Below are 14750 nucleotides of genomic sequence, written 5' to 3' on the forward strand. Positions count from 1 at the left end.
AAATGAAATATGCTCCACAAAAAACAAGTTGTATGAACCTCAGAATTTTTTCCCCCCCTCAAACATCCTAAGGTTATAACTCAACTGTGTGTGTATCCAAAACAGTTCACATCTTGACACAGGAGCATTCCTTTCATGTGACCAAAATGCAGGTACTCTATGGCTAAGGGCATTAGCTCTGCAGTATCCTCAAGAAAAAGGTTAGGGGCAGTAGTCTGCCATAGACAATTACCTGGCCAAGTCCCTGCCTTTTGCCTGCTTCCAAGAGGCCCTCTAGAAAAGAGGAAAAGGAACAAGGGGAACAGCATATTTTGTTCAGACACACTGAACATGTATGTTCAGACACACTCAGGCCACATATGTTGGGTAACTTTGGTCTAATGTAATGATTTCACAAATATTTTCCAATAAGCCATCTATGTGTAGCTTTTCATTTAGCAAAGGAACCTACAGCTGTACACACAGGTAAAGCAAAGAGTTGTCAAGACATTCCTTCCAACTACTCTCAGTAGCCAAAAAGGAAATCATGTTCTCTTTTCAATATGCAAAATCTTTCGAAGAACAGTAAAAGTTACCCAAAAAAAAAAAAAAAGGAATTCACTTATCAGGGTAAAAGACAGAAAAGAACTAGGTCAAAAAATTTCAAGAATATTTTCCCAAAATGCTTATTTAGGTTTTGATGCGATGTCTTATGATCTTACCAATCATGACACAGGAACACAAATTGCACCAAGCAATTATAGGATCTCACACCATCTTTACCTCCTAGCTTTCCAACCATTTAGGGTTTTTCATTTCCACCCACATATAAAAAAATGTTTCAACACACAGAAACAAGGAACAAAAAACTCTGTTCTACACTTTGTTCAAAATTATATTCTAGAGGATATCTGGGAGACAAAATGCTCCCCTTCTCCATATCACTTACAGTTTCAAAAGCTTTTGTGCTGCAATCTGTCAAGGAGGATTCCTGGAGACTATAAGTGAACTCATTGCTCAGTTCAACAGATTCTTTTCTAGAGTAAGAGACTTAACAAAATCCAAATTCAAATTCTACTCAACACCTAGGCTTTTTCTCTCCTAATAAAGTATTTCCACTACTTCCAATCACCAAATCACTAGTCCCTAATCAAAACAAAAAGAACCGTCATCATTATGCCACGGATCATTTCTCCCTTACCATTTTGTATGTTTCATCATGTCGCTTTGTGAGCTTCCACAACAAATGTATTATACTAAGCACTTGCTGCATAAGCTGCTGAGATTCTGATTCCAAAAGGTTTCCAAGAATGGGAGCTGATTGTGCAGGAGATGCTTCAATCCAGCACTCAATCAGTAATGGAATTATTATCTCAATAAAACCTTTTAAGTTTTCAGCCGAGGACAGGCCTTTTTCTGCACTGTCCATTACACTTGTCAGAGACCTAAACAACAGAAGCAAAAAAAGATAAAAGATAAAGATCACACCTCTAAAAAAAAAAATTACAGTAATACCACTTCCCTGATTTCTCAATAACAGGAAAAATTACTTTCTTATCACATTAAATTTTTTGCTGGCTTTCTTGCTAGATATTTCAGTATGGAAGAAAGGGAATTCAAACCATTTACAACAAACCTCCCCAGTTTCTCTGCAAGTTTGTGGACCTCCGTAATAACCTCTTAGATTTCAGTATTTCTTTCCCCATTGTTATATGTAAAGTCTATTAAGTGGAGAAATATGATTTGCATTATCATATTATCTTCAAGCAACAGGTAGGAATTCACTGTACTCAGCACAACAAAATATAAAAAAATCTTTAAGCTCCTTAAAGCAAAATAATGAAACTGACTACAAGGTATCATCAAAGGCATGAGGTTTATTACAGGTAATAACTATCTCCAGCTATAATAAACACAATGGTTTTCATATTAATAGGGAAAAAATATTTCTGCAAAAATATAACTTTGGTTCCAACCTGATGTTTAGCCATAATGCTCTGGAAAGCAATTAGATGGAAAATTATTAGAATTATCTGATAAAATCATTTAAAGACATTAAAAAATGATGATATAGTCTATAATAGTTTTCATTTTTTTTCTAATTCATAGCAGGGAATTCCTACCATAACATACATAAAATTGGTACACTGAACCTCCTGTTAAATTCCTTTCTATTTCAGTGTTCTCCAAGTGCTTTTTCTTTACATATACACTCAAAATAGGATCTGAAAACCATTTGCTTTCTTTACACAGACACGCTGAGAAATTCTGTTTACAAGTATTTTAATTTCATATTGGATTGAAGGAGGTAAAGCAGTTTTCCAAACTCATCCTGTCATTTCTAAATTATCCAATTAGTTACATCCTTCTATGAAGCTACATTTCTCATGTTGTTGCAGTCATCTACGAAGTGCATGTAAGAGAAAATTTTATTCTGTCATTTCTCTCTAGTTGAAATTGGTATCTCCAGAAAAAGACTAAAACAAAAAAAACCCCAGGTTTTAACAAACTGTAAAAGGTGAAGGAAGAAGGAATAAAAAGAAAGTGTGAGATAAATACAAGCTCTTTTTCAATGCAGGTAAGATAGGAGAGAGAATTTAAAGCTCCACAAAATAAATGGACAAGCAGAAACATAACTGGTCATAAGAAATAAATATATTGTTAGTACTTACTACAACTATCAGCTATCTTAATATTTTATACAGTTTAGCATTAAATGCAGCAACCAACACATCTAGTAAATTTAATTCAGTTTATTTGTCCTTTTTTGTCGCTTTATGTCCTTTCTATGCTGCAGACACTGCAACAGACACCAGTTTCTTACACTAAAGAGTTTAGGATGAATGATTCTATCTTACTTTTTAACTCTCAGTCATCTTAAGACACAGTAGATCAATCCCACCTTCCAGTTATAACCACAATGAATTCTAAAGCATCACTGGACAAGCCAGTTGATGCCAAGACTATGATCTCATTGAAAAAGTGCAGTTGTCCTGTAAATGCTATGCCACGACAGGATTACACACCCAGCTGAGAGTCTGAAATGTCAGTAATTGGCTGAAATGGCTCTGAAGTAGTAGTCTTTCATAATTTCTCCACAAAGAATACCTGATATTACAGCAGAACTCTGGAACTCAAGCAATCTATTTCTGGAACACAAAAATCTCCCCATTAAATAGTGAACAGTGCCTGAAACCTAAGAAGCTGGCAACACCTGAAAGTTCCTACAAAAGGGTAACACACACACACCAACTGTTTCAGCACTCTTCTGAAACAAGTAATGGAAAATGGAAGAATTCATGCCAAAAGAGATACTCCCTCCCAGCTGTTGAAAGCATTTGGGTAAGAATACTTAGCTCAGTTTTCATGTACCCTTGAAAAAGAAGCCCCTGTCTCTCAAGATAAGACTATGCCACACATTCAAGGTTAACAACAAAAGTGGTAAATAAAATCTAAGTGCCAGTAACAGATGATGACAAAATATATAGTAATCTATCCAGTATTTATTTGATCAGTACAATATCCTTAGCAATACAGGTTCACTGGAACTGGGAAGCTTTGATGTCAATTAATCTTTCTGTCACATATCTGTTATCACTATTCTTTAACAGTAAGGTGGTTCTTAGAAACACTACAACGCATATTAGCTTCATATCAGTATGAAATACTATTGAGAGGAGCTGCAAAGTGTTTGTGTACCCCTTAAGATATAATTTTTCTTTAAAATGCTGCTACTTTTATAAAGCAGGACCAAACAAATGAAAAATGTGTAAAATATCTGCCATTTGACTAAGAAGATAAGAAAAATTCAGCAAAGCAAAGTCAAGAAAGTGTAAAAGAAACAGAAAATAAAGAAACAACTTGTTGGTCCTTAAAATAGGAAAAGTAATTGGAAGTTCCTAAGTTTTTATGGCTTGCAATTTAAGCCAGGTTATTGTCCTTCTTCTCTGGGTGTACTGCCAATCGCAGCAAACACTCAGTACACCAAGTGAACTGCATTTTCCATCTGATGTACATGTCACACCATACAGGTATTGAATATGCTTCCATTTCGGTCTCTCAAGCCTTTGCTTTTCTCTCCAGCCTCCTTTTGCCTTTTCTTAGCAGAATCTGAAGGTCTACTGCTTCTCTCCAGCACCACTTCCAATCCAAAAAGTTGGGAAGGCTTTCCATTTTTCCACACCTGAAATGAGTTTGATGCAAAAACAGCTCAGTCAGCACATAATGCAGAGGATACATTCTAACAATCTCCTAATTCACTGCAATTTTAATTTACACACAGTAGGAAGACCTAGTGCACAACAGAGGATAATTAAGTCTTAAGACTTGCATCACTGAATAACCCAGTATTCAAAGCTTGGAATCTATCCTTTTTATTGAACATTAATACCCCAAACTGATTCTGAAAATCTCTTTTCATAACCACTAGATTATCAATTAGGTGTCATTCCTACCCAATGAACTTGCAAGATTAGAAAGATACAGGAACTTTAAAAATTTAGCATACTGTTATGGTGTTTGGAAGCCTACTTTTTAAAGAACAAAGTTGAAACTTACTTGCAGTATTAGTGATGAGGCCATCAATACCACACAACACTGCAAATAGTTACTTATGGTTTATGACTTCTTTAAACATACACACACACAGAGTCTGAGTATTGCACCTCTTATTAGAACTGATTTCTGTCCTTGCAGTACTGGCCAGAGCAGAGGCCTGGGAATGCCCATAAAAGGCCACAGTTGGGGTTGGAAGTGACAGAATTAAACATCTTTAGATTATTAGAAAAGTTTTCAGTGGTAAATACAAAAACCACCACAGCAACTTTTCACTATTGGAATTGCACACATAACCACTAAAACAAGCTGTACTGGCCCTTTGTGAAAAACAAATATAGCAAAAATACACAAAATTGCAAATAAAATGAGAACATTTTAGTACCTTCTGCAGATGATCCTTCCATTTTCTATTCTTCTTTTCTGCTGCCATCCACTTGCTTTGCCAATCTCGCCTTGGATTCTAGCCATGTTTCCTTATATTCTTCTGGTTCCTTCTCATGCTTGCAAACATCTTTTTGAAAGTATTTATAACCAGAAGTGGATCACGACGTTTCACCAAAATCTAGTTCCTCAGAAAAGCGGAATCCAGTTCAGGTGATACCAGATGTAAAGTTTACTTTCCTAGACCTTGGATACAATGCATCTTCAGCTATTACAGGGCATGGTATATCACACACTGCATATCACTCAGGGCACAATACAAGAATCCTCTGATACACAGTGGTCCACAATTGTGTGTTTCTGACTGCAAAGATGAAGTCAATAAGACTGTTTTGTGCTCAGCACTGAACCCTTCCCCTGCCTTAAGTGGGCTTCACCAGTCTAGTTTCCCGATAAAATTTTACCTGCAGCTGATACTGTTGGTCATGACTGAACATCTATGCTAAAAACCACTTTTATGAGAATAAACTGCACATCTTACTGAGCTTAGTATGTTGCCTATACCTCCCACAAGTAATGCTACCTACAGAAAGGAAATCTAGGAGAACAGTAATGGATGGTCATGTCTGTCTCTCCATGACAGAAATGGGAAACGCTAATTCAGGCTAACACCTGTGCTATTCAAACAGAACACATCTTCTCCTGCACTTCATTTATTCAAAAATATAAGATGGACATAGCAATGGATTAGGCAGTGGGGTTTATACCCTTTTTTTGCCACTGATCTCCTAGATGAATTTGGGATTGGAAGTGACAGAGTTAAACATCTTTAGATTATTAGAAAAGATTTCAGTGGCAAATACAAAAACCACCACAGTAACTTTTCACTACTGGAATTTCACACATAACCACTAAAACGAACCTTTTATTCAGTCTTCTCCAGTAGCCAAATAAGGATTGTGGTTTCTCTTCAAACCACCTTGGTATCTACAGGTAACAGCTATGTAACAGCTAAACTGCTTCCATTTTTCAAGTCATTGTTCCAGGTCTCCTACCAGCAGGTGTGTTAATATCTCCAGTAATGCATATACATGAAGATGCCAATGTTTAAAAAGTACCATAAAGAGGGATGGGAGGTTCCTCTCTAGCAGATGAATCAGAAAGGAGCAAAAGAAATAAAAACAATTATTTATTTCTCCTTTAACTTCAGCTCACATCTGTTTAGAGTACAACTAAAACCCACACAGACATTTCTGTCACTAAGCACACTACACTTTCTTCCATATTCATCAGCCTGTCTCAGATGAGACATCTTTTATCTGCAGTGAAGGTAAAAACCCCCATGATTAAAAATATCTAGAACTGGAAATTCAACAGAACTTCATACCACCAGACACTTCTTACCATGCTGTACTTTTTAAAAGGAGCTATAGTCAAAGAAAATAGACTTCTAAGCTTATGACAGACTCTTGAAGGTAAAAAGTACAAAAGTTCAGTAAAATTCATTATCATAAACAAAGTTACATTTAATGTAAAGAAATTTGCCTGCTTGTCCCTAGGTCTGTTGGATATCCTGCAACAACCTGCAAGTAGTCAGTTTGCATTCCAAAAACACCCTAATAGAGTTGGTCATCCAAAACTGTTACGAATAACATAAAATAAAGCTTTTATAATTGGAAAGTTCATGATATACACATAGCACAGTTACCTGCTAGGTATTTTCAAGCCTGTGCAGTAAGACTGCACATTACATTAAGTGTCCTAAAATACAGCTAAGGGACAATCCCACAACAAAAAAATTGTGATCATGAAATTGACATTAATTCCCAAATTAGTTAACATTTTCTCACCTCAGTCTAAATGATGAGTTGATCTTTGGTCGTAAGCCACCATTTTCAAACAGCTGTATATGTTGCTGATTATTTGCATGGAGCTTCCAACTTATACATATTGGGTTCCTCACAGAATGAGGGCTGTCCTTTTGCTCTTGAAGCCCTTCATCCTCTATTTCACTGGATCCATCTACCACTGCTTGGAGAAACTTTTTGAGCCTGGTAAGTACATTCAACCTCCACTGCTGAGAAGTTACTCTGCGATTTGGGTTAACAGAAAGCATCCAGGAAAGTTTGTCCCTGCTTTTCATTTTTTTTGAGAGTTGCTGGTGAGAAATAAGCTCTACAAAATTCTTCAACAATATAACGCTGCGGTCTGTAAGAAGAGCTGGGTATGCTTCCAATAAAACGTCCAAGACTTTCAATGAATCTTCCTGAATTCCCTCACTGATATGAGTCATGGCACTAGAGAGATGGGCACTTACCAAAGGAAAAAATGGAGCAATCTGTTCCGCTCTTATTTTTGAAGCCAAGAACTGCAGCAGGTGAACAGCTGCTCTTCTGACACCAGAATCTTTGTCTGTAAACACAGCTGCCACCTCACTTATTATACTGGAAAGGTGTGCATCAATTACAAATGGATACTGAGACAGGAGGTCTTTGAGTCCAAGAAGTGCATTATGCTTAACCCCAGGACTGTAGTGATGCATCTGTGAAAGTAGATCCTAAAAGGAAACAAACATACATACTTGCTATCATTATTATTTGAAACTCTTTAAACTTCCCCAACTATTTCCAGCTCATTTTTCTTAAACACTCAAAAAATACAGCATCTATTCTTATGATGTACTGCTGCTCATAAGAGTAAACATGCTGAGAACAAACACAGTATTAGTGTAAAGCACAGCAATGAACAAATCATCAGAATTCAATGACAGGAAAAACAAGGTACTATAACTTGTCCTTCAGGTCATTAGATACTCCTCATTCTTAACTTTATGCACAACCCTACTGACTCAAAAGAGGGATGACCAAAAGTAAGTCCTCTCACTCTTGTTCTCGAAAGTAGAACTACAAAATCTCAGCCTCAACAACTTTCTTCAGTTTAAGGAGAGAGCTGCAAGAGACAGAAGACAACACAAAGGAAGGAAAACAAAACCACCACCCCCGCCCCCCAAGAAATACAAGATTCTTTAGAAACATCATTTCAGGAAGCTTCTTAAAACCCTGCCTTTAAGTTACGATCCAAGGGTTTCAAAAATTGAATGTTAATCCTAGACACTTATATCAATGTGCCACTGGTTCTTCACACTGATGAAAACCTTTCTCTTGGGTTACATGGTGGTCCAGCAAACTGAGTCATTAAATTCACGGGTCAGATTATTGTCAAGGACAACAAGGCCGTATTCAGATACTCCGCTGGAGTCTTTTTAATTTTTTAGAAATAAATATTTTTCCTAAACTCTGGTAAACCTAGTAAACCCAGATAAATGACAAGTAATTTTCTGTAGTTTCAGAATGCAATGTCACACTGTACCTTGATGTTAAGTTTTCTATTTTGCGTAGGAAGCACTCCATCTTCTTTAAGCTGCTCTGGAATTTGTATGGCCTTTGTTTTGAAGGTAGTATCAGTTGCATTCTCTAGTTTAGGCTTTTTTTTCCCAACTTTAAATTTCACTTTCTGGAAATCTTCCTGACGTTTCCTTTTTTTAGTCATTCTGATTCTCTGCAAAAAGATATTCAGAATTTTAATTTGATAATACACACAACAAAAACAGCTTTTCCACCGAAGAGCAGTAACTTCCTAACAAAGGTTATTGTTTTTATTCTTTTTTCTATGCATAAACTAGTGTCCACTTCTGAGACAAGATGCCAGACTAAACAGTCATGCAGACTGATTCCGTGCAGCTGTTCTTCTAGTGTCCTGAAAACATTCTGCTGCTCCTTTGGCTGTCTTTGCCTTGAGAACTAATTTATTGAAAAACATCACCAAAAAATCTGCCACATCACCTGCCACTGCTTTATCAGATTTAAGTTGCCGATTTTGGGTTTTTTTTAAAAAAGTTCCTGCCAACAAAGCAATTTTTTACATAATTGATTCTTGCCAAGGCAAGGATCTCAGCGAACTGCTTCATTTCATTTGGACATCACTTACCAAGTCCATCACTAACACCACAGACTGCACAGGTAAAATCACAGGTTTAATCAAGCCTTCACCAATAACAGCAGGACACAAACCTAAGAAAACTTCCACTACACACTGAAAAATCCAGTCTGTGCATTTAAAAAATGATAACTGGAAGGAGGGGGAGTGAGGGAAGAGGTTAAATGGGCACATATAGAGTAAAAAGAGACTGGGAAACAAAGTTATATTTAATAAGGCATAAGAAATGAGGTAGTCTGAGTCACTACACTTTTAAATTGTAAAGATACACTAGAATGGAGGTACAATAACCAAAGCAAATGAAAACCCACATAAGCTTCTAAATGGCTTTTTGGCTTTGATTCATCTGCTTTGATACTGAAATACTCTTATTTCTACCAGGTTAAAAAATCCCAAAACATCAATACACCAAAAAGCCCCAACAAACACTACACCACAGGTTCCTTTATTCAATCTTCTAAAATACAAAAAAAACCTAGCAAAAAAAATCCCCAGTCCAACTCAAAACCCCCAACAATACAACAGCTGGTCAAACCCAGAAATTTCTAAATTATATATCCAAGCAATGATTCTTTTCTGGTGGATGTGATCATTATTCACTCTAGAATTCTAGAAAATAGAATTCTACAGCTGGTTTTCCCAATGGACTTCAAGCTGAAATTTGTCCTGTATTAGAATATTTCATATAGACATCATCAGGATAATAATTCAAGAATGTTTTAAATTAAACTGTAATTTTCTATTCTTTTAAAACAATTTAAACAACTGATTATACAAACATTTGACTACAACTAAATTTCTACTTTTCGTATGCCATCTTAAAAAGTTATATGTAAGACCACTTTAACTAAAGTATAAATTTAGCATAAGTAACCTATCAACTTTTAAAAACTTAGGGTTGGGTGCCAAAATAAAAGGGTCCTTTAGCGTCCTAACTATAACAATCATAGGTTTAGAAGTTTTTGATTTTTACCACATGCAACTTTTAGGAAAGAATTACAGGATTTTTCACTACTTGATATATAGAAATAGCTAGAAGCTTTTGACATAAATATTATTTTCACTTACAAGGCTTGCTTTGATGCAGATATCTAGGAAGCCTCACTCTACAAGATGAAATGTTTGGCTCCCAATTAGCATGAATAACTTCACAATACAGGTGTGCACATGCCTGAACAAAGTCAATTAAGTTCTTTTAAGGGATGAGGTTTAGAAAATATACTTTTTTCTACTAAAACAAAGCAGCACAGTTTACCCTGCAATACATATTCTGGAAATAAATTGGTAATCTAAGCCTATTCATTTACAATTCATACGTAATACACTAAATAGAGAGATAGAACAGTTACAAAACTAAAGCCCCGCAACCACTGTGTGGAAAGACATCAGGAAAAACTGTATACAGCCGATGAAACTATGTAAATATTTTACTGAAACAACTGTTGTTTTTCACTTCAACCCTATCTCATGAGAAGTGATTGTGGGAGCTGGGCCTGTTTAGTCTGGAGAAGACTGAGAGGAGATCTCAATAGTGCATATAAACACCTCAAAGGCAGATGCCTAGAGGACAGTACCAGGCTCTTTTCAGTGATGCTGAGCACCATAAACCAAACCACAAGAAGTTTCATCTCAACATGAGGGAGAACTTCTTTGCATTGAGGGTGGGAGAGCACTGGAACAGGTTCCCCAGGGAGGTGGTGGAGTCTCCCCCTCTAGGGATATTCCAAACCCACCTGAGCATGTACCTGTACAACCTGCTCTAGGTGACCCTACCCTGGCAGGGAGTTTGGACTAGATGATCTCCAGAGGTCCCTTCCAACCCTAACTAATCTGTGATTCTGTGTATTTTCACTTGGCCCACCTCCAACATGATTGAGTGCTCCTAATAGTTTATGCACTAACGTGGTTTTTACAACCCAGAACATTAAAACAATTTTAAATTGATGCACGCTTCCTCTAACATAAAGCTGTGCACGGCACTTTTTAGAAGCCACTTGAGGTATCACTCAAGTCACCCAGAGAAACAGAGGAGAACCAAAAGGAGCAACTGTTTCAACTGTTATTTCACTGCAGTGAAGGGTCTGGAGAAGAGGAGGCTCAGGGGTAACCTTATCACTCTCTACAACTACCTGAAAGGAGGTTGTGGCCAGGTGGGGGTCAACCTCCTCTACCAGATAACCAGTGAGAGGACGACAGGACACAATAAAAAGCTGTGCCTGGGGGAGTTTAGGGTGGACATCGGGAGGAATTTCTTCACAGAAAAGATGATGAGACATTGGGATGGGCTGCCCAGGGAGGTGGTGGAGTCGCTGTCCCTGAGGGGCTTAAGGAAAGACGGGACATGACATGACATGCCGTGGTGGTGTTCAGTCACGGGTTGGACTCGATGGTCTCAGAAGTCTTTTCCAACCTAATTGATTCTGTAATTACTTCCTCGCCGCTCTGAGGCCGTATCCTCAGGGAACCTCACTACCTTGCTCAAGCGATCAGGAAAATCCTGAGAAACCCGAAGGCAAGGCACACGCCCTAACTAAAACTCCTCCGACTCGATACGGATTTCCCTCCGGGCGAGCTGTCCCCCCGCACAGGGCAGCGGTACTTACTGGCGGTCACCTCCCCGCGGCTCCCGCGCCGGCAGCGCATCCCCCGACGCCGCCGCCGCCGCCGCCTGGACCGCACCGCGCCGCCCGGCCCGCGCCGCGCACGCCGCACCCGAGAGCCGGCTCCTCCCGCGGGTCTAGGCCGGCACGCAGCCCTCCTCGCCGTCCCGGGACATCCTCTGGCTTCTTCCCCGAGCGCCGCTTCCCTCCGCCCCACTCCAGTCGCTCTGCGAGGCGTTCAAATAAAGGCGCGTCAGTGCCCGCCCGGCGCCGGGGAGGCCGCGGGTTGGGCTCCCGGGAGGAGCCGCCGCCGCCGCCGCGCCAGGGAACAGCCGGGGCTCCGCAGCGGCAGGAGAGGCGGGAACGGCGGCGGAGGAGGAGGGGGGGGAGGAGGAGAAAGAGGAGGAGAGAAGCTGCCGCGGGAGACGGGGCGGGGGCGGCGGCGCCGATGCCGCCGGTTTCCCCTGGAGCGGCTCCTAGCCCACGGCGGCCACGCTCGCGCTTTTCCCGCCGCCCCGGAGCAGGAGCGTGCGGGGAGGGGAGCGGAGGGCGGGTGGCACAAAAGGCGGGCGGCCCTTGGCGCAGGGGCAGGGCGAGCGCGGCGGCGGCCCCAGCGGGCAGGGACGGACCGGGACGGACCGCGCCGGGACCAGGACCAGGACCCGGACCGGGCGCCGCCTCCTTCCTCTCCTCCTCTTCCTCCTCCTCCTCCTCCCCGCCCTCCCGCCACGGCAGGCCTCGCGCGCCGCCCCGCGCGCCGGCCGGCCGCCCGCTCACTCACCAACCACGCGCGCAGCAGCGCGAGCCCCGCTTCCGCCCCCGCCGAGCGCCCCGGCCGGAAGCGGCCGCCCACGTGAGCGGCGCTGCCTCCAGCGCGCGCCCCCCGCGCCCCCGCCGGCGCGGGAAGAAGCCGCGCGCTTCCGCCACGGCCGCGTGCGCTGGCGCCACCTGGAGGCGGGGCGGTCCCGGGAGATCCCAGTTGGGGATCCCTGCGCTGAGGGAACGCACTGCGAAGGTGTACGGCTTGTTTTTTTAGTATACAGCTCTTTTTGTACACAAAAAGAGGGTAAGAGGAGGGCCAGGCACCGGTCTCTGTGGTGACCAGTGACAGGACCCGAAGTAATGGCCTGAAGTTGTATCAGGGGAGGGTTAGGTTGGGCACTGGAACAGGCTCTCCAGGGAAATGGTCACAGCACCAAATGTGACAGAGTTCAAGAAGCATTTTGGATGATACTCTCAGGCACGTGGTGTGATTCTTGGGGATGGTCCTGTGCAGGAGTTGGACTGGATGATTCTTGTGAGTCCCTTCCAACTTGGTATATTCTGTGATTCTGTGAAGATGTGTTTCCTTCCCATGAAGCAGGGTACGCTACAGGAGGCAAGAAAATAATAACCAGTACTTAGATAAGCAGAGGTCCTGTGAGGAGCAGCTGAGGGAGCTGGAGTCGTTTAGCCTAGAGAAAAGGAGGCTCAGGGGGGACCTTATCACTCTCCACAACTATCTGAAAAGAGGTAGCCAGGTGGAGTTGGTCTCTTCTCCCAGGCAGCAAGCAACAGGACAACAGGACATAGTCTTAAGCTGTGCCAGGGGAGGCTTAGGTTTTAGACATCAGGAGGAATTTCTTCACAGAAAGGGTGATTAGGCATTTGAATAAAATGCCACTGTCCAGGGAGATGGTGGAGTCACCGTCCCTGGAGGTGTTTAAGGAAACAGTGGACATGGCACTTAGTGCCATGGTCTAGTTGACATGGTGGTGTTTGATCATAGGTTGGACTTGATAATCTCAGAGGTCTTTTCCAACCTAAATGTGGTGATTCTTTCAGTGAAGGCATTCCAGAGACAGCATTAGCATTTGAGGCTTCACACTGATACCACCAGGCACACTTTGCAATCTGTACACTCATATCTAGATGAAATTTGCTGCTCCAAAGGGGTAATGAATTCCCAAGTTAGAAAGAGACCCAGGAAGCAACACAAGAGTAGAATGTTTCCATACCTGCCTGAAACAGATATCATCACAATTCACACCGGACAGTAACTCTGCAGTTCCATGCTTTAAACTTTTCATTTTCTGTCAGTTGACCTGTAAACACTCTTCTCCTTTCCCCTTTACACCTTCTGTGAGGAGTAAGAGTTCTGCACTTTTTTTTGTTAAAAATCACTTCCTCAAAGCTCTCTGGTCTCTGAGTAGAATGTATAAAAAAACAAGATATAAAACCAAAGCTTACAGAAAAATTAATTTTCTCTTGGTTTAATTTTTCTTGCTATTGCCTGACTTTTAACTCTATTAGTTCTCTCATTATTCCAGATGTCGGCCTTGCTGTTACTGTAAGAACCCAAAATATATATATAATACTAAATACAGTCAACAGCAATGTTTAAGCATCATCAGTAAAGATAATGCATTTTTTGCTTACTTTGCAATACTGGCACAAGGAAAACATTAAAATCTGTTTCAGAATGAACATACAGTTTTCCATTAGTATAAGAATATACTAAGCCATCACAAAAGGAGGCAGGCACAAGAACAAAATAATACTATGCTTTTTCAGCGTCTATTTGCACCAGGAAAAAAAAAAAACAGGAAAATAATTATACAGCTGAATAGACTCTGTTAGACTGTGCTCTCTGAAAATATTTCCAGAACCATACCCTTTGTGACACTTAGACAGTTCAGGTTTCTCATCTGTCTTTGGGAAGTGCAGAAGCACCCTGCAACACACCATTCAAACCATTATATACCACTGTGCTACAGATTCGAGGGTCTTTTCTTTTTCAGCCTGCACCCAAGAAAACACCCACCTCAACTCAACTTAATTTTAATTCTATTTCCACTAGGAATAATTCCACAATAAGAGGAAAAAGAAGCTGTCCCAGAGATGGCCATTTACAACAGCTGAACATTCTGATTTTATTATTTTAATTCACATAATGTACTGCACTTTGAAAACAAACAGAAAAAAGATGTTTCTGGTTTTACTTTCAGAATTCAGAATTTGAAGATCAAGGTGATCAAGTTCACCTTCATTAAGAAGGCATTAATACTGTCCCTAGACATAGAGAGTAAATTAACTGTAAGAACTCTGATTCCATCTCTGCTTGACAAGAACAGATTTAGTTGCATTCCAGAAATTCTTCACAGTTTCTTTAAAACAGTGGTTTGTGTTTTAATTTCTGTGTCAGTGAACTGTTTTCCTTCCTGTGTCTGTTCATAGAATAAAACTAATACAATTTTG

The 14750-nt window shown here is 40.7% G+C and overlaps 1 protein-coding gene across 1 annotated transcript in view; it reads right to left on the bottom strand.

The window, feature by feature from the left end:
- Positions 1 to 11591, bottom strand: part of TEX10 (testis expressed 10) — a 52412-nt gene extending 40821 nt beyond the window's left edge. Inside the window, exons 1-4 of the mRNA XM_027643835.1 lie at positions 11517 to 11591; positions 8287 to 8475; positions 6768 to 7474; positions 1181 to 1424 (exon numbers count right to left, since the gene is read on the bottom strand). Coding sequence (XP_027499636.1) covers positions 1181 to 1424; positions 6768 to 7474; positions 8287 to 8466 — 1131 coding nt within the window. The 5' untranslated portion in view covers positions 8467 to 8475; positions 11517 to 11591. The remainder of the gene's footprint in view (positions 1 to 1180; positions 1425 to 6767; positions 7475 to 8286; positions 8476 to 11516) is intronic.
- Between the last annotated feature and the right edge of the window lie 3159 nt (positions 11592 to 14750).

This window comes from Corapipo altera, unplaced genomic scaffold (assembly GCF_003945725.1).
Source record: "Corapipo altera isolate COAL_440 unplaced genomic scaffold, ASM394572v1 24b, whole genome shotgun sequence".
Taxonomy (NCBI): Eukaryota; Metazoa; Chordata; class Aves; order Passeriformes; family Pipridae; genus Corapipo; species Corapipo altera.